The sequence below is a fragment of the Astyanax mexicanus genome, chromosome 18, assembly GCF_023375975.1.
Source record: "Astyanax mexicanus isolate ESR-SI-001 chromosome 18, AstMex3_surface, whole genome shotgun sequence".
Classification (NCBI taxonomy): Eukaryota; Metazoa; Chordata; class Actinopteri; order Characiformes; family Acestrorhamphidae; genus Astyanax; species Astyanax mexicanus.
In genome coordinates, this window is record NC_064425.1 from 37,212,123 (window position 1) to 37,234,997 (window position 22,875).

At 40.7% G+C, this 22,875-nt stretch overlaps 2 protein-coding genes across 3 annotated transcripts in view; one reads left to right on the forward strand and one right to left on the reverse strand.

Moving 5' to 3' along the window:
* The window catches only part of col4a3 (collagen, type IV, alpha 3), a 181,402-nt gene that overhangs the window by 125,043 nt on the left and 33,484 nt on the right, over positions 1-22,875 (forward strand). For both annotated transcript variants that reach the window (XM_049467026.1, XM_049467025.1), the window contains exons 16-29: positions 1,002-1,046; positions 3,024-3,077; positions 3,238-3,279; positions 4,322-4,403; positions 4,505-4,540; positions 13,389-13,553; positions 14,751-14,840; positions 15,663-15,758; positions 16,476-16,546; positions 17,966-18,154; positions 18,396-18,564; positions 18,715-18,807; positions 20,018-20,122; positions 20,228-20,322. In XM_049467026.1, coding sequence (XP_049322983.1) covers positions 1,002-1,046; positions 3,024-3,077; positions 3,238-3,279; positions 4,322-4,403; positions 4,505-4,540; positions 13,389-13,553; positions 14,751-14,840; positions 15,663-15,758; positions 16,476-16,546; positions 17,966-18,154; positions 18,396-18,564; positions 18,715-18,807; positions 20,018-20,122; positions 20,228-20,322 — 1,332 coding nt within the window. The remainder of the gene's footprint in view (positions 1-1,001; positions 1,047-3,023; positions 3,078-3,237; positions 3,280-4,321; positions 4,404-4,504; positions 4,541-13,388; positions 13,554-14,750; positions 14,841-15,662; positions 15,759-16,475; positions 16,547-17,965; positions 18,155-18,395; positions 18,565-18,714; positions 18,808-20,017; positions 20,123-20,227; positions 20,323-22,875) is intronic.
* wdfy1 (WD repeat and FYVE domain containing 1) overlaps positions 1-22,875 on the reverse strand; it is a 1,176,431-nt gene that overhangs the window by 38,344 nt on the left and 1,115,212 nt on the right. The window lies entirely within an intron of this gene.

The window sequence follows — 22,875 nt, forward strand, 5'->3', positions numbered from 1 at the left end:
GACTGCAAGGGAAGCTCAGCTTCCCCTAAAATGTAAAAAAAAAAATAAGTGATTAAATATATACTGTTGTGTGTACATGTCACTGATTAAATATGCGCTACAACGCACTGAACTTAGTTCAGAATCAGCTTCTTATCACTGGTAACGCCGCGGCTTTCCTCTCACTCGTTCCCGCAGCTTCACAGCGCTGCTTTAAACAGTGCACAGACTTCAATAGCGGAGCAAAGCGCGCGGCGAAACCAGACGAGTCATTGGATAAACGCTGGGCTTTGTCCCGCCCATCGGACGCTCAGCGTCTCTGGGGGTCTATGGGGCAGTGGGCTGGCCTCGGCCGGCCCGGACGCTCAGCTTCTGCATGATGATTGGATGATCTGTCTAAGCGGAGTCCCTTTTTGATTGACAGCGAAATGTGCGAATCAGCGATCTTTCAGTGAAAAAAATCGTGATTTTCATTCTGTTCTGAGTTGAACCTTAGACTTTCCTAATCCTTACAGCGGCATTTTCTTTGATAAAAATACTAATATTGTGTTATCATTAAAAAATAATTTAAATAATTTAAATTAATAAAGGGATTATTTAAGGAAATTAAAACTGTCCAAAAAGGAAATAAATTTATCTGCATTTTTTTCTTTACCAACTTTAAAGATTTTGCGTAATGTTTTTTTTTACTGATTATTTTATGTTTATTTATGTCATAGCGTCTTTTTTATGTAATTGTTCAATGTAAAGAATGGGTACCTTTTTGTTGTGTAGTGAAAACGGGAAAATAACGCCTTTTGTTTACAAAAAAAAAAAAAAAAAACCTTCTCAGGGAGAGTAGAATTTTTGTATAAATAAAACTACATATGTTAAGATGTAGGCCAAAATTGAGCTTCCCCTCCTTGAAAGACCAGCATCCGCCACTGGCTGAATGGTGTGCGGTAGATTGCTAAAACAGGGCCTTTATTTGTTGTAATCTGATAAACTGAGTGATAACTTCAGTTGTGTTTTTTTTCTTTCAGGGTAAAGTTGGTAAAGATGGGCTTTGTGGAGAGTTTGGGTCTAATGTGAGTATAATAATTTCTATCATTCAGTAATTCAGTTTTTGTTATTAAACTGTATTGTCTTTAAACTGGTATAGGAATGTACAGCACAGTGAAACACTGCTAGGGTTATTCCCAGATAGCATAAAGAATCGATCCCAAACTCGTCTGATGTATGGAATCATCGGGTGAGACTTGGCTTCAGCTGTGAGAAATGTAGCATCAGCACTGAAAGCCATTTGCAGTTGTATTTCCCCAGTGTTGAAATTAGGTAAAACAATGTCAGGAAAAACTAATGACTCACCGCATGTTAGGGGTGTAACAAAGCATTGTCACACACTGCATCATGATGGAAAACAATCATGATATGTGCGATAGGCGGGGTCCACTGCAGTCGCTGCACAAGTTCTTGTTCTCCAGGTTTTGACTCTCATCTTGGGAGAGTCGACAGACCCTTTACTCCACTCCCACAAACCAAAAGAAACGATAGATTGTTTCAATTATTATTTTTTTTTTCTGATTTTACCCCATTTTCTCCCAATTTTGGATATCCAATTGTCCCACCCCTTTGTGCGTCCCCATCACCAGTGACACCCGTGACCCTCGGAGGATGCGGACGAGCACACGCCTCCGACGACACGTGTGAAGTCAATCACCCCTTTTTTCGATCTGCTGCGGATGAATCACTGCCTGAGCAGCTAGCGCGCTCGGAGGAAAGCACAGCGGCCAGGTTCTGATTCATCCACTCACAGACGCCTCGTGCCGCCCAGCGCCACCTTAAGTGTGATGGGGAGAGAGCGCCATCTACCCACCCCAGAGGGAGCAGAGCCAATTTTGCTCCCCAATTTTGCTTCCCTCTAAGCACCGGCAGCTGATGGCAAAGCTCCCGCTCATAATGGCAGCGCATTAGACCGCTGGACCACTCATAGCCCCTGATTGTATGAATTTTTACATGCATTAATATATACTGAACTATACTGAAACTATACTGAAAAAATAAAAACCTGTGCAAGTATTGTATTGTATTTAGTAGAATGTAAAAGTGTCCAGGAGTGCAAATGTATAGGATGTACTGTAAAGTGACAGTAATGTCCAGGATTGCAAAAATTACAGATTTAAAGTAAGGTGTCAAATAGAGTCCTGGAGTGTCAGTAGTGTTCAGTAGTGCAAAGGTACAGATTGTACGGTAAAGTAATAATAGGGTCCTGAAATGCAGATGTAAAAGCTCCTCATCTGTCCTTCTAACTAAGGATCTAGGATACATTAAAATATAGAAATACTTTTGTAAAGATACATAAAAACATATTTAAGTACATTTATGAATTATATTACTGTCCGCTAAGATACTTAAAATACTTAAAGGATACAAGGAGACTTTTTGTAGTTGTGTCATGTGGTACAGAAAGTGATAAAATTGTAATCTCTTGGTCCGGTTCCACCAAAAAAAGTAATTAATATGTACGATAAAAAAAAGAAAAAATATATAAGAATAGACATACTTTCATTCTAGACTGAATAAGCAAGGGATTCAATGAGAAATAAAACAGCACACTAATTTGTTTACTCTTAGTACACAAGCAATGCTCCAGTAGAGGGAGCATTTAGGTCATTTTTTCATTATATATATACTTAAGGACTAAAAAGAAAAGCCTTATGTAATTGTCGAATCATGAAATCAGATATGTGAATTAAATCAAATTGTGAGCAGAGTGCATCGTTTTACCTCTACCACATATTAATGTCCACAGATCATTGGGTCCTTTTGATAGATTACTGTTAAGAACAACTGTTACATTTTTAAGTGGGGGTTATTGGCACATGTTTTATTGCTGGTTTGGCTGTTTCCACTAATGTTTTTCTGCTCGGTCTGACTAAAGGGGCATGTGCCATTGGGGACTTAACGTCAGTGCACACCCTCTATAAGTGTAAATTATAGACCAGGAAAAACTTTTTGTTCACCTCAAAAAATAACTTCCGCTGTTGCTGATTTCTGTCCCGCAGGGAGTTCCAGGAATGACAGGATCTGATGGACCCCCTGGTATTCCTGGTGCAAGGGTAAAATATCTTATGATCTTCAGACTTTTGTGTCCTTTACTGTATCACAGATAAACAGCATTAAATTATATCTAGCTGTGCGTTCTGCAGTGTTAAACTGTATAATCTTAATCCCACTGTATAATTCCACTGGTGTGTGTGTGTGTGTGTGTGTGTGTAGGGAGATCGGGGTGATCTAGGTCCCAGGGGTCCTCCAGGAAGAGTAAGTCATACACCATACATTTAAAAAATATTCTGTACATTTTGTTTTTGCTTTTTTGCTTTGCTTTTTTCTGGAAGTAAACAGCCTGTGTGTTTCAAATCTGGAAAGAAAACTAAAATAAAGTTAACAGTAACTAAAAGTAATTAAAAAAAGGAATTGTAAAAGAAAAGAAAAGCAAATTAAAAGTTGATAAAAAACACTAAAGGTAAAATAATTGAATGGAAGTAAACCAGGTGCTGGCTGAGTGGAGAGGGTTAAAATTAAATGTTTAAATGATTGAAATAAGCAAGAATCCGAATTCCAGCTGTACAATAGCCCACGGCCATTCTGGAGGAGCTGCAGAAATCCACAGCTCAGGTGGGAGAATCTGTAAGTCGTGCACTCCACAGATCTGGACTTTATGGAAGAGTATCAAGAAGGAAGCCACTGTTAAAAGAAAGACATAAGAAGTGCTGTTTGTTCAGCAAACATGTGGAAGAAGTGCTTTGTGTGGCAGAAAAGTAACACTGCTCATCATCCTGAACAAACCATCCCCACTGTGAAACATGGTGGTGGCAGCATCATGCTGTAGAGATGCTGTTCTTCAGCAGGGACAGAGAATCTGGTCAGAGTTGATGGGAAGATGGATGGAGCTAAATACAGGCCAATCCTGGAAGAAAACCTGTTCGAGACAACAAAAGAGTTCACCTTCCAGCAAGACAATGATCCTAAACATACAGCCAGAGCTACAGTGGAATAATTTAGATCAAAGAATATTCATGTGTTGGAATGACCCCGTCTTACATGTCATTGAGCTTCTGTGGCAAGACATAAACTTCACACTTATGCAATTCTTTGTGTTTGTCTAGCACTTAAAATCTCAATAAAATACATTTAAGTTTGTGGTTGTAAGGTCAGATCACATTTTTTGATGGATTTTATGCAGAGAACTGTGAGATTCCAATAGGTTCACATTCTTTTTCTTGCCACTGTATAACCACAATCTCTACCTAAACCCAACTCTTTCCTTTATGTGTATAATTCATAAATTCTTTTTGTGCAGGTCGATGTAAGAAATGAGATAACGAAAGGCCAAAGAGGACGTCCAGGTGCACCTGGATTACCGGGCCCACCAGGCAATCGAGGTAGGGAGCCACGTTAATCAAATGTCTTAATTTTTTCAAGAATGAGTTGTTAGTAAATTCTGATTTTATGTAATGTTGTGTTGTTGTGATTATTTTTCCAGGCGAATATGGCTTTCCGGGAAATCCAGGAAATCCAGGTAAGCATGATTTGCACAGTTTTATCACTTTTCTGTTGTCCTATCTTTACACTGTGCTTGATGCACAGGTGTCCAAAAGAGCATGTGTAATACAGAATGCACATAACAGCATCCCTGCCTAAAGTCACGGATTGTGCTGCAGGTATATGAATTTGAGTGTGGGCTGCACTACACATATAGACATTAGGTGTGAAAAGGTTGACAAAATTCAGTTCTCACCAGAGTGTAAACCCAACAATTCTATACGATTTCAGTGTGGTGGATGAAAATGAATTTATTATGAACAGAGGGTTGCTGTGACGCCAGACAGAATGGAGTGACGCTAGCCGAGTAAAATGAACAGACTGGTTTATTTACAGGCTGATAACCAGATATTATAGATACAGAAGCCAAGCAAACAACAATCTTACTGAATACAGAAGCCATAGTAGTATAAACAGTCCGTGTTTGAAACCAAAAGACAGTCCAACCAAACATGTAATCCAAAAGGGGCAAAACGAGACATAAACCGATAAACCAGAAAGTAGAGTCGTAACGAGAAGGCACTAGAAGAACACACGAGAAACGCTTAGTATGCAACCAAAGTCGACAATACCTCACGAAGATAGTTTACATAATGCAGCCTTAAATACAAAACACATGATGAGCCTAAACCGGAACTTCCTCAGAACACAGGTGAATCTGAGCATCGGAGTGTAACGTGATTGGGCGAAGGAGAGCGACTGACGGTGACGTCATAAACCATAGGATTCTGGGGAATAGAGTCCAGAGGTGTGGGAGGAGAGTCAGGCGGCGTGACATATATATTCCCCCATGAGGGAGTTAATATAGCCTTTACTGCATTAAGCAGTGAAATATAAACTTATGGATATTTTTTTACATTTAGTCTGTAAAACCACTCTGTTTATTGTTGCAAAAAAAAAATTAAATACAAAATAAAATTGCGCAATAAGAGGAGTGTTATAATTTGTTTAATATAGGCTATAATATATAATATAAGCATTATTCAAATTCTCCCAAAAATAGGAAGAGCTTTGGTAGTTGATAGGGATAGCTGGCATTCAGCATAGTTGCAAAAATTTTTTTATAACAATAGAACTTAAATACCGCCATATGCTGTGTCAGACCCTCCTGTACGTTTAAGAAAGGCTACAGTAGCTCCAAACTGGAAAAAAATATTTGTGTTTGAAAAAATAATAAATTAAATAAAAATAATTACATCTAGACTAGATACAAAAGGCAATTCAATCTTCTGGTGTGCAAATGCAAAATAACAAAAATAAATAAAATAGTCAAAATCTTGTGCATTTTGGAACAATGTGTTACATTTGTCATGATTCTAAAAGGACTATTGTAAGGGCATTATGCACTTTCTAAACTCATCTATATGTCTGGAGGATGCTTTTGAATATGTGTTAGCACATTCGTACCCCTTGTTCCATCAACCTTTTCCCACACAATAGATTTAAATGTAGTAATCAGGACCTCCAGCCCCAAATCAGTCTATTCACTAACACTGCATTTACACTGCTCTGTCACGTCAAGCACATGAATGAACTGCCCCCCTCCAACTGGTCTCATGTGGGCGTTACAAAGGTGTTTTCTGCGTCGTCTAATTAAATTGTTTTAATAAATGGGACATGGTTTTATACAAGCTTTTATAAAGTCCTATAAACTAATAAATATAAATGTATATTCATAACAATACATGGTGGATTGATCTTCATAAAACTGGCTAGTGAGCAGCATATATAGGCTAACAAAACAAAAGTTTTCCAATTAAATTATATATCAAAACTTTCAAAACCTACCTGAGATCCCAATTATCTCGGCAACCTGTCTCCACACTGTATTACTGGGATCAGAGTCTCTGTAAATCAGCAGGGATTGATCATAAAGAACAGGGAAGCCTGAAAACGCAATGATGAGCTTTTCTTTTATGCTTCTCTGGAATGCTTGAACTCTGGAATTAAAATGTTTTTATACACTGTGCTGAGACATGCATCAGGGAAACACCTGCTTTCTGATTGGATAAACGCATCGTGTTGGACGGATTCATTTGCATAAAATTCTCCTCAGCTCAACGTTTCATTGAATTGCATCTCCTTTACTCAATGCGTTGTTCCTATGATGCACCGCAGGACTGCGTCTGATGGATTTGATGCTTTCCATTGAAAATAAACGGGACAAATCGCTTCATATTGACACAATGGAGCAGTGTAAATGCAGCATAAGAGCTACACTTAGCATGGCTGGCTTAGCAACAGAGTACATGTAAAGCTATCTTCATTGGTTTCTGCATGTTCCTGTAAATGGCATTTACCATTTATTCTTTGTGTGTTTGCGTGAACTGAACTGTGGCCTGTACCATGAGGCCTGGGACGAATACATGAACTGTTACACCCTTACTAGATAGCTTCATTTATAACTTTTTTTCAAAGTTTTAATAAATTGATTCTATTTAAACCAGATGTTAATTAGTGGAGGTCTTAATGTTTAATGGAAGCCTGTATACATATTATTATACAACCATATTATTTCTTTCAGTAGTTGTATCTGTTCTCTTTTGTTAGACAAAACATTTTTTCCACAATGCTACAAATACTTACAGCCAAAAAATAAAGCACCAAGGAGGAGTTGTTGGAACCAAGCTAAACTTTATTTGTGTATTTAAACGTAATAGTGATATATTAGAGTGATTACAATATCACAGTGAAAATATAAGTGTAATGGGAAAAAACTCTACAATAGAAAGGCGACTCTAGTACCCTGTTCTACATGGAGGTAGACAGGTTCCGGATAACATCCTGCAGCACATCTACCCATAGATATTGCTGCCACTGGGCCTGTAGGTTACAGGTTCACTTGTAGGTTGCTGAAGCTGCATCCTAGCTGCTCCCATAAATGCTAGACTGGGTGTGGGTGAGCATTATCCTGCTGAAAAATGCCATTTTGAAGTCCTTCCATGGGAGGCAGCAACACGTGGCTGCAGGATGTCCTGCATATTGCAGAGCTGTCCCTCGTATCACTACTAGGGGTGGCAGACTGTTGTATGCGATGCTCTGCAGATTTCATAGGTTTATTTTGTTAAATATGATACGATTAGAGTCTGTAGCAGTCCAGTTTTCTTGTTCAGTGCACAAATGAAAACAATGGCAAAGGTGACTGGATATCATGCAGCTTAGATGGCAGTCCATTTGTTGAAACAACCGTTCTGCTAGGCCCATTTCAAACCCTGTAAAGTTGGTGTAACTTTTATGATTGTGTCTTATAGACTAGGAGTGCGAATCTCTCAGTGTCTGGCGATTCGATTCCAATTTTTGGGGTCACAATTCGATTCAGAAACGATTTTCGATTCTGGAACAATTTTTTAATTCAAATGGCCTATAAATTTTATTTAAATTATGTGAGAAGATAAAAAGATGAAAGGACAATTTAAACAAATAAAACATTTATTTAAAACAATAAACTTAGGATCCTTACTGTATTAAATCTTTTTGCAACATAGTGACAGTGCCACAATAATGAATGGCCAATTTCTAGCATGGTTAACTAATCCTGAATTCATTTCTAAAAGGAAGACATTGTTTTTAACTGTACCGCGGAGCTTTTTAACTGTACCGCGGAGCTTTTTAACTGTACCGCGGAGCTTTTTAACTGTACCGTGGAGCTCTTTAACTGTACCGCGGAGCTTTTTAACTATACCGCGGAGCTTTTTAACTGTACAGCTGAGTTCTTTAACTGTACCGTGGAGCTCTTTAACTGTACCGCGGAGCTTTTTAACTGTACCGCGGAGCTTTTTAACTGTACCGCGGAGCTTTTTAACTGTACCGCGGAGCTTTTTAACTGTACAGCGGTGCTTTTTAACTGTACCGTGGAGCTTTTTAACTGTACCGCGGAGCTTTCTAACTGTACCACGGAGCTTTTTAACTGTACAGCGGAGCTTTATAACTGTACCGCGGAGCTTTTTAACTGTACAGCGGAGCTTTTTAACTGTACCGCGGAGCTTTTTAACTGTACAGCGGAGCTTTTTAACTGTACAGCGGAGCTTTATAACTGTACCGCGGAGCTTTTTAACTGTACCGCGGAGCTTTTTAACTGTACCGCGGAGCTTTTTAACTGTACCGCGGAGCTCTTTAACTGTACAGCGGAGCTTTTTAACTGTACAGCGGTGCTTTTTAACTGTACCGCGGAACTCTTTAACTGTACCGCGGAGCTTTTTAACTGTACCGCGGAGCTCTTTAACTGTACCGTGGAGCTTTTTAACTGTACCGCGGAGCTCTTTAACTGTACCGCGGAGCTTTTTAACTGTACCGCGGAGCTTTTTAACCGTACCGCGGAGCTCTTTAACTGTACCGCGAAGCTTTTTAACTGTACAGCGGAGCTTTTTAACTATACCGCGGAACTCTTTAACTGTACCGCGGAGCTTTTTAACTGTACCGCGGAGCTCTTTAACTGTACCGCGGAGCTTTTTAACTGTACCGCGGAGCTTTTTAACCGTACCGCGGAGCTCTTTAACTGTACCGCGAAGCTTTTTAACTGTACAGCGGAGCTTTTTAACTATACCGCGGAACTCTTTAACTGTACCGCGGAGCTTTTTAACTGTACAGCGAAGCTCACATACTGTGGCGCGGAGCTTTTTAACTGTACCGCGGAGCTTTTTAACTGTACCGCGGAGCTTTTTAACTGTACCGCGGAGCTTTTTAACTGTACCGCGGAGCTCTTTAACTGTACCGCGGAGCTGTTTAACTGTACCGCGGAGCTGTTTAACTGTACCGCGGAGCTTTTTAACTGTACAGCGGAGCTTTTTAACTGTACAGCGGAGCTTTTTAACTGTACAGCGGAGCTTTATAACTGTACCGCGGAGCTTTTTAACTGTACCGCGGAGCTTTTTAACTGTACCGCGGAGCTTTTTAACTGTACCGCGGAGCTTTTTAACTGTACAGCGGAGCTTTTTAACTGTACCGCGGAACTCTTTAACTGTACCGTGGAGCTTTTTAACTGTACCGCGGAGCTCTTTAACTGTACCGCGGAGCTTTTTAACTGTACCGCGGAACTCTTTAACTGTACCGTGGAGCTTTTTAACTGTACCGCGGAACTCTTTAACTGTACCGCGGAGCTTTTTAACTGTACAGCGAAGCTCACATACTGTGGCGCGGAGCTTTTTAACTGTACCGCGGAACTCTTTAACTGTACCGCGGAGCTTTTTAACTGTACCGCGGAGCTCTTTAACTGTACCGCGGAGCTTTCTAACTGTACCGCGGAGCTTTTTAACTGTACCGCGGAGCTTTTTAACTGTACCGCGGAGCTCTTTAACTGTACAGCGGAGCTTTTTAACTATACCGCGGAACTCTTTAACTGTACCGTGGAGCTTTTTAACTGTACCGCGGAGCTCTTTAACTGTACCGCGGAGCTTTTTAACTGTACCGCGGAACTCTTTAACTGTACCGTGGAGCTTTTTAACTGTACCGCGGAACTCTTTAACTGTACCGCGGAGCTTTTTAACTGTACAGCGAAGCTCACATACTGTGGCGCGGAGCTTTTTAACTGTACCGCGGAACTCTTTAACTGTACCGCGGAGCTTTTTAACTGTACCGCGGAGCTCTTTAACTGTACCGCGGAGCTTTCTAACTGTACCGCGGAGCTTTTTAACTGTACCGCGGAGCTTTTTAACTGTACCGCGGAGCTCTTTAACTGTACAGCGGAGCTTTTTAACTATACCGCGGAACTCTTTAACTGTACCGTGGAGCTTTTTAACTGTACCGCGGAGCTTTTTAACTGTACCGCCGAGCTTTTTAACTGTACCGCGGAGCTGTTTAACTGTACCGCGAAGCTCACATACTGTGGCGCGGAGCTTTTTAACTGTACCGCGGAGCTTTTTAACTGTACCGCGGAGCTTTTTAACTGTACAGCGGAGCTTTTTAACTGTACCGCGGAGCTTTTTAACTGTACCGCCGAGCTTTTTAACTGTACCGCGGAGCTGTTTAACTGTACCGCGAAGCTCACATACTGTGGCGCGGAGCTTTTTAACTGTACCGCGGAGCTGTTTAACTGTACCGCGGAGCTTTTTAACTGTACAGCGGAGCTTTTTAACTGTACAGCGGAGCTTTTTAACTGTACAGCGGAGCTTTATAACTGTACCGCGGAGCTTTTTAACTGTACCGCGGAGCTTTTTAACTGTACCGCGGAGCTTTTTAACTGTACCGCGGAGCTTTTTAACTGTACCGCGGAGCTTTTTAACTGTACCGCGGAGCTTTTTAACTGTGGCGCGGAGCTTTTTAACTGTACCGCGGAGCTTTTTAACTGTACAGCGGAGCTTTTTAACTGTAACGCGGAGCTTTTTAACTGTAACGCGGAGCTTTTTAACTGTACAGCGGAGCTTTTTAACTGTACCACGGAACTCTTTAACTGTACCGTGGAGCTTTTTAACTGTACCGCGGAGCTCTTTAACTGTACCGCGGAGCTTTTTAACTGTACCGCGGAACTCTTTAACTGTACCGTGGAGCTTTTTAACTGTACCGCGGAGCTCTTTAACTGTACCGCGGAGCTTTTTAACTGTACAGCGAAGCTCACATACTGTGGCGCGGAGCTTTTTAACTGTACCGCGGAGCTTTTTAATTGTACCGTGGAGCTTTTTAACTGTACCGCGGAGCTCTTTAACTGTACAGCGGAGCTTTTTAACTGTACCGCGGAGCTTTCTAACTGTACCGCGGAGCTTTTTAACTGTACCGCGGAGCTCTTTAACTATACCGCGGAGCTTTTTAACTGTACCGCGGAGCTTTTTAACTGTACCGCGGAGCTCTTTAACTGTACCGCGGAGCTTTTTAACTGTACAGCGGAGCTTTTTAACTGTACAGCGGAGCTTTTTAACTGTACAGCGGAGCTTTATAACTGTACCGCGGAGCTTTTTAACTGTACCGCGGAGCTTTTTAACTGTACCGCGGAGCTTTTTAACTGTACCGCGGAGCTTTTTAACTGTACAGCGGAGCTTTTTAACTGTAACGCGGAGCTTTTTAACTGTAACGCGGAGCTTTTTAACTGTACAGCGGAGCTTTTTAAATGTACCGCGGAACTCTTTAACTGTACCGCGGAGCTTTTTAACTGTACCGCGGAGCTTTTTAACTGTACCGCGAAGCTCACATACTGTGGCGCGGAGCTTTTTAACTGTACCGCGGAGCTTTTTAACTGTACCGCGGAGCTTTTTAACTGTACCGCGGAGCTCTTTAACTGTACCGCGAAGCTCACATACTGTGGCGCGGAGCTTTTTAACTGTACCGCGGAGCTTTTTAACTGTACCGCGGAGCTTTTTAACTGTACCGTGGAGCTCTTTAACTGTACTGCGGAGCTCTTTAACTGTACCGCGGAGCTTTTTAACTGTACCGCGGAGCTTTTTAACTGTACAGCGGAGCTTTTTAACTGTACCGCGGAGCTTTTTAACTGTACCGTGGAGCTTTTTAACTGTACAGCGGAGCTTTTTAACTGTACCACGGAGCTTTTTAACTGTACCGGGGAGCTCTTTAACTGTACCGCGGAGTTCACCTACTGTCACGCGGAGGTTTTTAACAGTACCGCGGAGCTTTTTAACTGTACCGTGGAGCTCTTTAACTGTACCGCGGAGCTTTTTAACTGTACCGCGGAGCTCTTTAACTGTACCGCGGAGCTTTTTAACTGTACCGTGGAGCTCTTTAACTTTACCGCGGAGCTTTTTAACTGTACCGCGGAGCTTTTTAACTGTACCGCGGAGCTTTTTAACTGTACCGCGGAGCTCTTTAACTGTACCGCGGAGCTTTTTAACTGTACCGCGGAGCTCTTTAACTGTACCGCGGAGCTTTTTAACTGTACCACGGAGCTTTTTAACTGTACCACGGAGCTTTTTAACTGTACAGCGGAGCTTTTTAACTGTACCGCGGAGCTTTTTAACTGTACAGCGGAGCTTTTTAACTGTACAGCGGAGCTTTTTAACTGTACCGCGGAGCTCTTTAACTGTACTGCGGAGCTTTTTAACTGTACCGTGGAGCTCTTTAACTTTACCGCGGAGCTTTTTAACTGTACCGCGGAGCTTTTTAACTGTACCACGGAGCTTTTTAACTGTACAGCGGAGCTTTTTAACTGTACCGCGGAGCTTTTTAACTGTAACGCGGAGCTTTTTAACTGTACTGCGGAGCTTTCTGACTGTACCGCGGAGCTTTTTAACTGTACCGCGGAGCTTTTTAACTGTACCGCGGAGCTTTTTAACTGTACCGCGGAGCTTTTTAACTGTACCGCGGAGCTTTTTAACTGTACCGCAGAGTTCACCTATTGTCACGCAGGGCTTTTTAACTGTACCGCGGAGCTTTTTAACTGTACCGCGGAGTTCACCTATTGTCATGCAGGACTTTTTAACTGTACAGCGGAGCTTTTTAACTGTACCGCAGAGCTTTTTAACTGTACCGCGAAGCTCACATACTGTGGCGCGGAGCTTTTTAACTGTACCGCAGAGCTTTTTAACTGTACCGCGAAGCTCACATACTGTGGCGCGGAGCTTTTTAACTGTACCGCAAAGCTCACATATTGTGGCGCGGAGCTTTTTAACTGCGACAGTAGCTTCACCCAAAAAAACGTTTTTTTTTTAAAATAAGAATCTGCACCCCTATTATAACAGTCTCTCAGCAAGAGGTGCACTACCCAAAAGCTCTAAAACCCTGAGACATAATTTTATGCCATCATGGAGATATGTCTACTGCACAAACTAGCCTCTGAGAGCCTGGGACATTTGTTAACACAGAGACTGTGGTCTGTTGCAGAAATATTTATAACATTATTTTAAACACCTTCTTCAATAAAATCATGCATGGTCTTATTCCTTCAGGAGACCCTATACCTGGAGACCCTGGGAGTCAGGGCCCCCCTGGCGGTAGAGGGTTGAAAGGGGACAAGGGTGAGCAAGGACCAAACACAGAGGGCCCCCAAGGACGAATTGGACTTCCGGGTCACCCAGGATTTGTTGGTGACCCTGGTCTTCCAGGACGCCCAGGTAACCAACCAAACTGAAATAAATTTACTGAAGAAATTAACCACTGAAGACAAAAATCCCTTATAATCACAAGTATTTAACATCCCATCATTGTTGTTGAACAAAATGCTTTTTAAATACATCTGATATACACAAATCCATCATAAGATAAAAACCAATAAATAACATTTAGTATTTATTATAATATTTATTGAGTTTAAACATAAACTCAAATTGCATTACCTGTGTGCAGCAACAGAGGGAGCTCTTCACACTGCAGATTTTGCTTATGTGACATAACGAGGATGAAGGCAGAGCGAGGTACATTAAAACAGAGTTAAGTATAGCGAGACATAGCAAGTTGTACCATGATTTCATTTGCTTTACCTAACATTGCATATCCTGTGATATGTGCCTCCACATGCATATGCTATGATATTAAACAATAAAGCATAATATTACTTATATAAACCACGTCTCCCTCTGTCCCAGTTTTGGACCCTATCATACAACATGCGCAAGGTGTGTTACGATGCTCATTGCTATCTTACACCACCCGAATAGACTTTCATTCCTTCCACCTGCGCCATTCTGACAGAAATAAACCCTGACAACAGTCAACAGTCAGCTATTGCACAAGGACACTTTGCAGTGCACAAACTCAACTTTTGCATCAACAATAAAGAAACTAAAAAAAAAATAACACACAGCATGAACGAGCAGGTAAATTTCCTCTGCTGAGAAGTGCAGAGACACTGCACTGTTAAAATAGCATTTTGCCAAAGTCAGAGCACACCTGGTTTTATAGGGAACAGCAAGTGACATGCTAATTGTTTTCTTTCACGTCACACTCAAAACACACCCATAGTTAATTAAGAGAATTAGTACATGCCTTTTGGGCGTTTTCGAGATGCGAGAGGTGTACTTTTCCTGACGTTACGATAGCAAAACACACTGAAACTCCCTTTATCAAGCTGCTTGGTGCACAATTAACGGCCTGCCTGTAGATCGCCAAAACAGGGCCCTATGACTCTCTGGATAGAGACTTTGTACTTAATAAAGTGAAAGGATGTAGAGAGCAGTGGAATGTACCTCATTTACCTCATATTTAGCTTTGTTTAATGTGTTTATTTGGCACACTCCCTCTAACAATGATTTTTTTTCTTAAAATGAATACATGTGTTGCATGTGTTCTAAAATTTACTGTTTGATCCACAGAATATTTTGAACGTTTTGGGCCTCAAGGGCGTAAAGGGGAGAAAGGCAGGCCAGGGCCCAAAGGAACTAAAGGAAGATATGGAGAGCAAGGTAAGAGTCTTCACACTTATTTGGATTTATTTCTTACTTAAACCACATGCAATTACACAATTGCACAACTACCCTACCAATTAAAGACACTTTTATCAGGACAGATTGTGCCCAAAAGTAGCATTTGATATCTTTTGCCTTATCTTTTTTTATCATTTAGCACTAGTAAATGGCACCCGACAGCGCTACACTGAGGAGCCCTGAGTGTTCTGGTAATCCAGGGTGATATTAGCTAGCGGTTCTTCCCATACAGCTTGTTTTAACAAGGGAAATACGCAGACTACAGTGCAACATACCTCTCATCGAAAGAGCTAGCACTGCTAACACCATCTCTCTGCCTTTCTGTGTTCTCTATCTATCTCTTTCACTTGTATGGAGATGCCCTGTTCCTGACGTTGCCCAGCCTGGCTCTCCTCTGCCTGCTGTGTCATGAGTACCTGTTACATTAGCTATAGCTTCATTTATCTCTCTGCACTGTTGTTTTGTTCTGTTATTTGTTTGTTGTTTATTATTTGTCTGTAATGTGCGGGTCGACTCGAGGGGGGGTGGGTTCCTCTGACTGAGTCTGGGTTCCTCCTAAAGTTTCTCTTAATGTAAGGGAGTTTTTCTTGCCACTGTTGCCACCACAATAATTGGCATCTCTGTGGTGCTGCTCATAAGAGGCGTGAACCTGTTTTTCTCTGTAAAGCTGCTTTGAGACAACTTCTGTTGTAAAAAGCGCTATAGACATAAAATTGAATTGAATTAAATTGAATTGATCCCAAACTCCCAAACACATCAGCCTGAATAGTTTTATTCCACTAATCCTCTGTTTATTGACAGGGGAACCGGGAGACATCTGTAGACTGTGCTATTTGTCAGAGGAGAAACCTGGTCCTCGAGGAATTCCTGGTGACCCTGGTCAACAAGGACCTCCCGGTATGGATAAAGTGTGTGTGTGTGTGTGTGTGTGTGTGTGACTGAAAGAGACTTAATTATATAAACAATTGTATAAAAAGTTAACCTGTTTATTTTTGCCATTTAATCTCATTAGGTCTAGTGAATAACCTGATATGGTACAGAGTCCAGTGAACATACATGGTACATGGTGCAGTAAACTAGGGCTATTGAGGAAAAAATAACTTTACATTTTTAATGTATATTGTTAAAAAAAAGGCTGAAAGATTGCAATACTGCATTTTCTACTGCATCATTTATATAACACACATCATATTTACTCTTTCATCATAATAACTAGAAAAAGACACAGAAACACAGAACTCTGTAACTAATTAAAGTCACTGCCAGAGAGCAGTGAGTACTCTTTCCTAGACCTTCAAGTAAGTGGTATTAGTGAATATAGTAACTCTGTATTGTAGAGCTTGTTGGTGATAAAGGTCATGGTGAACATAAGGCTTGTGTTGTGTACAGTAAAGTTGTAAGTGGTATTAGTGATTATAGTAACTGTATTGTAGAGTTTGTTGGTGATAAAGGTCATGGTGAACATAAGGTTTGTGTTGTGTACAGTAAAGTAGTAAATGGAATTAGTGAATATAGTAATTGTATTGTTGAGTTTGTGTTGTGTACAGTAAAGTTTGTAGGAGAAAATAATTATACTCAGTGGATCTGTTCTCAAGTCCACTTCTCTCTGTGCAGGAAATGATGGACGTCAAGGCGATCCAGGACCACCGGGTAATAAGGGTTTGCTTGGTCTACCTGGTCTTTCGGTGAGTTTCTCAGATGCATTGTTCCTTTCTGCTCGTCTACAGTATGTACATATAGTGGTATGAAAAAGTTTGGGGTCCCTTGATAACTTTCTTGCTTTTCCTTTGTAAATCATTGGTTGTTCGGATCAGCTATTTCAGTTAAATATATCATATAACAAATGAATATTTATTTTTGAGAAGTGAAATGAAGTTTATAGGATTTATAGAAAGTGTGCAATAATTCTTTAAACAAAATTATACAGGTGCATAAATGTAGTTTCTTTAGTCCACAACACCTTATTTCAAAATTAAGCTGGCTTGTTTAAATGTGCTTTAGCATACCTCAAGCGACTCTGTTTGTGGCATTTGCTCAAAAAAGGCTTCTTCTGCATTTCTCTCCCATACAGCGCAAATAACCCCTGCAGCTGTGACGGTGCTATCCCCGCGTTAACTGTAGTGCTAACAACCAGGCTCAGCCGGGTTTGATCTGCTTTGCTAACACTGTTTGAGCAGATTAGCCTCATTTCTAACAGCCGGAGCATGTTAGCTACAAACACGCAAATTGTTGTTGGATTAGACGACAATAAAAATAATCTTTATTTACAGCCCTATTGTGTAGTCATATGACTTTGTCCCATCTCATCTATGACATGGAAGTAACATAGAATTGAAGTTAAACACTGAGTCTCCAGCAGCAATGTTTAAAAAACTAGCTAAAATAAAGATAAAATGCTGAAATAATCGTGATACTAACTTGAGGTTGTATCGCACGGCACAGCTGTAAGGTCAGTATTGCTGCAGTTTTAAAGGTTCCAGTAAGTTTATCAAATCAAATAACATTTATTTGTATAGCGCTTTATACAGCTGATGTTGTCACAAAGCAGCTTTACAGAAACATGATTACAGGACAAAGAATCAGGCAAAACATTAAACATAGAAAATACGGAATACAGAACCCCCAGTGAGCGCGGAGGCAAGGAAAAACTCCCTCAGAGCTGCAGGAGGAGGAAGAAACCTTAGGAGGACCAAGACTCACATTTAAGGGGGGACCATCCTACCACTGGTCAAACGGCTTTTAAATTAAAATTTAAAAAGTCTTTTATACATCCATATAGGTTTTATATATATTCAGGAGTATATCAGCGCCACTAATGGCTTGGATGTAATCTGTAGTGGAGAGTAAGATGGATGAGTGGGTGGGATATTCAGCATATGTAATTTGTGGAGAAAAGCATTAAATATGTTCTAAAAATGTCCAAAACATTTTACAGATGTTCTAAGAACAATGACTATAATGTTCAGAAAACGTTTTAACTAAAAACTGTTGGCATGCTAGTAGGATCTTCATGCATTGATGACATGTCCTGTAATTAAATGTCAGGCCATGTGAGAGGAATGCTAGTGTACTGTATGTTTGATATTCCCATCATTGTTTTTTAGGGATCCTATGGCAATCCAGGAGCACCAGGGTGTCAAGGGCCCAAAGGAGATCGTGGCTTTATGAGTGGTTGTGGGCAGAAAGGGGACCCAGGTGACCCAGGGCCCAAGGGAAACCCTGGGAGGACTGGCAGGACTGGAGATCCAGGAGATCCAGGAGTTAAAGGCCCAATGGGAGAAAAAGGCAATCCGGTCAGTAACTTTTCTTCAGTCTCAGAAATTGTAAATTGAATACAACAATTTGCTTACTGACCTTAAAAAAAGCAGCTGCATTCTTCTTCTTCTTCTTCTTCTTCTTCTTCTTCTTCTTCTTTTTCTTCTTATTATTATTACCATTATTATTATTATTATTATTATAATTATTATTATTATTATTATTATTAAGCTTCTGCAGGGATTGGGTAATGCTGAGCTTTCTCTCAATATTCTTCAGGGTTCCTTGGGGGGTAAGGGGGATCAAGGTTTCCCAGGCCTAAATGGACTGGCAGGACGTGTTGGACCAATGGGAGGACAGGGGTTCCCTGGCGTAGGACTGCCAGGTCCTCCTGGTGCAAAGGGCGATTTTGGTTGTGAGGGTCAAATGGGGAGACAAGGAGATCAAGGTCTGAGATAAAAAAAAAAAAAAATATATATATATATATATATATATATATATATATATATATATATATATATATATATATAAATTAGTGTAATAGTTCCAGCAGAATCTGAGAATTTGTTTTTATATGTGTCTTAAATGTGTCTGACAGGTGAGAAGGGAGAGCCTGGAACAGCCTACCCCACTCCTGGAGAAAGAGGACCACCTGGAATAAAGGGTCAACGGGGACAAAGGGGCCCGTCAGGTGATTGTGTGTGGAGTAGAGGGATGGGAGGCTTTGGCCGCCTTTAATAAGTGGTATTGAAACCTGACTCATATCTGATTCACGGCAATGCATACATCCATATCAGAATTAATATGACTTAATTTTTTTCTAAAAATTGATGACAGCAGTGAGTTTAGCTGGAGGGATAGCGAAATACAAATCTCATAAATATTCAAATTGATGTGTCTGTTCCAGTAATATTAAAAGGCTTGTGTTGCAGCTACTCCATGTTTTTAATAAACTTACCAAACACAGCTGTTCAGATGCATTTGGGCCACTTCTGCCTGCTGTGTCTGCAAGATCAGAGTAAATAAAAAAGCTTAAAAATGAGGTAAACAGAAAAAAAGGACACAAACCAAAGAAGTGGGCGTGTCCAAATGTCATGCTTTTGTGACTGATCCAGCTGTCAGTCACTGGAACTGCTTTAGTTCAGTTTTTGAGATGCAGGCAAGGATGAACCTGAAACTTTATGTGGAGCATTGATCTTTTGCACATGAACTTTTCAGATAGATTTGGGTCACTTCTGCCTGCTGTGAACAAAAATCTCAGGTGTATTTAAGCCCTATTTGGACAAGATTAGATCTACCTGGGGAGGTGCGGTAATGTAAAAAATTGAATGTAAAATGTATGACTGATTCACACAGGATCAGAGCAGCTACTCGATGTATGTAAGACTCCTCGGAAAAGAGATGATAACCAATATTATAACCCACTTATATTAATAATAATAATAAAAAATGTGTTAGAAAATGAGCAGCTGCATGATAATAAAACTAGATTTGAGTGGTGGTTATCATTCAACACTGAAGATTTACTACAACCTGAGCTCAAAGTATCTGTGCCATGCAGAACACAACAAAACGCCTCCTGGAGCGCCTCCATACTATACAAAAAAAAAAAATCCCATTTCCACAGTAATTGACAGAATATTCTCCCCAATGTTGATTTCCAGTGCATTATTATAATCATTTTTTATAGCTGGTTTTACAGAAGGTAAAAAGCTCCAAGTCGTTACTGATGTAGAAGCAAGCAAGCATGGCTGAAATAGCTCATTGAGATGTCTCATAATAATTACTTTATTACCTCCTAGATTTATCTACCCTTTACAGGTAAAACTAATCCTATCCAAAACTGGCTTTAAACCTATTACTTGCTGATTACTAATTACTTTTTCACTGGGCTATTTCAGGGATTCCAGGAGCCAGTGGAAACCCAGGGCCACAAGGCCAACTTGGTCCAAAAGGCCAGAAGGGTCAGTCCTATGATGGAGGACCAGGATTTCCTGGATACAAAGGTGGGATGTCACCTGAAGTTGCAAAATGTAAAAACAAGTCATCTGTTTTCAACGTCTTAAGCTGAGATTTACATAAGACAAATTTACTCACTGTACGTGTTTTAGGAGATAAAGGCTTGCAAGGTCGTCCAGGTGTTCCCGGTATTGGAAAAGTAGGTCGTCCAGGACCTTCAGGAGCACCTGGAATGCCAGGAGAGAAGGTGGGTAAAATTACGTTAAAGGACACCTACAGTACAAAAAATCCTGTTACATTATATAATATAGAAGTGTACCAAAGTTATAAAATGAGAAACATACAATCCTGAGAATTTAACACGACAGTCTATTTTCATGCCTTGATTTAATAGTAAGGACACTTACAAATATACGGTTGGAGGAAAAAGTATGTGAACCTTTCAAGTCTATTGTCACAATAATAGACAAACACAGTCTGCTGAAACTAATACCACAAAAAAGTATATGTTTGCATGGTTTTATTAAATACAACATGTTAAATTCACAGTGTGGGGGGGGGGGGGGGAGTATGTGAGTATGTAAAATTCGAATGTTCATTTGTCCATGGTAAGACAAACAGTCTACAAATGGAGAAAGTTCAGCACTGTTGCTATTCTCCCTAAGCATGGTTGTCCTGTAAAGATGACTGCAAGAGCACAGCGCAGAATGATCAATGAGGTGAAGAAGAACTCTGGAGTGTCAGCTAAAGACTTACAGAAGTCTCTGGCACATGCTATCATTTTTGTTGACAAATCTACAATAAATAAAACATTAAAAAAGAATGGAGTTCATGGGAGGACATCAGGGAGGAAGAAAAAACACAAAAAAACAAAATTGCTGCGTGTTTGAAGTTTGCAAAAGAGCACCTGGATGTTCCCCAGCAGTACTGGCTAAATATACTGTGGACAAATGAAACCAAAATTGAGTTGTTTGGAAGGAACACACAACACTATGTGTGGAGAAAAAAGGCACAGCACACCATCATCAAAACCTCATCCCAACTGTGAAACATGGTGGAGGGGGCATCATGGCCAACTGAAGTTCAATAGAGTATGGATGATGCAACAGGAGAGCGACCCAGAATTAAATCAACAACCGAACGGCTTCGATAGAAGAAAAATACACCTTCTGGAGAGTCCTGACCTCAACCCAATTAAGATGCTGTGGCATGACCTCAAGGGAGCGATTCACACCAGATATCCCAAGAATATTATAGCTGAACTGAAACAGTTTTGAAACAGAAATGCTTATTGAGTGTTGTTAAAAGGAACGGTGATTTAACACAGTGGTAAATATGATCCTGTTTGGAACGTGCTGCAGCATCAAATTCAAAATGAATAAATATTTGCTAAAACCAATAACATTTATGCATTTGAACATAAAGTATCTAGTAGGGCTGAACGATTAATTGCATTTGCGATAATCTCGCGATATTTTATAACGCGATTCTCTAACCGCACTGGCTGCGATTTGACTGGTCACGTGACTTGGGAGCGAGCCAAGCCGAGGACGAGCGGAGCATACCCGAGCAGAAGGCAGGGAGGTGGAGAAGTGAAGTCAACACAGCGCACTTTAGGGCGTTTTCACACCAGCACTATTTGGTCCGGTTAAAACGAACTCTGGTCCCTTTGTAACTTTAGTGCGGTTCGATTGAGCAGGTGTAAAAACAGTAATCGCACTCGGGTGCGGATCAAAAGAACCAGACCGAGACCACCTCCTCTAGGTACCAAACGAACTCTGGAGCGGTTCGCTTGTGGTGAGAACGTGATCCGGTCTCGATCGGATCCACCTATTAAATATAAGCCATTTATTTGATCTAAACTGCTGATAAAGCAAGCATAGTTTAAACTAATATATTAGCCAGATAACGCTAATTACCACAGCTGTGAACAAACACTGTGTCCAGGCACGCGCTGCATTCACTGCTCTGTTTATTATGTATAAATCTGCGCTGCATTCATAGCTCACAGCCGCGTGACTGTTTATTATGTATAAATCTGCGCTGCACGCAGAAACACTGTGTTTGAAAGTGCAGTGTTTCAGTTTTCAGTGTTAAAGCACAGATGTTTGCGCTGGAACACAAAATCTTCTCGCTGTATTTACTTTTTTCGTATATTTATATTTAAATGTACTCCCGTGTCAGACAGCTCTGACCAATCAGAGGACACATGCTGCTTGCGTGGTTTATTAATGCGCATTTTGGTGCGTTTACGAACAGAGCGAGAAAACGCTCCAAGTAAACAAACTCATTAGAAACGAACTACAGGTGTGAAAACGCCCTTGTTGCACAATGGCTTCAGGCTCGACAGAACACATCAGTTGTGTAGAATTACTTTGGCTTTAAAAAAGAAGATGCTGCTCAACCAGTGCTGCATCTTCAAACACAGAAAATAACGAGTTGGTTAAAGCAGATTCTCTTTATGTTTTTTGCACTTTAATTTTTCATGATGTTACTAGCTGGAGAGCAGTAAGTTAAAGTAAGTTAACAATCTATTGTTTTTCCTAATTAAAAAAAAATGGTGAAAAGGAAAAGGGGTGGCAAGTACCAATCCTTGCTGTGCAAGGTCTACTTTTCCTGTCATTGTGATCGCAAAAACACAGTGACACATCCTAAATCAAGCTGCACACTGCACTGTTGATGGCTCACCTATAGATCGATAAAATAGAGCCCAATGTCACTTATTCTTCAGGGATATTAATCTGCCCTGTTAGGAAGAATAAGTAATTCGTAAATTAAGTTTACCTTTTTTGGTGCAAAT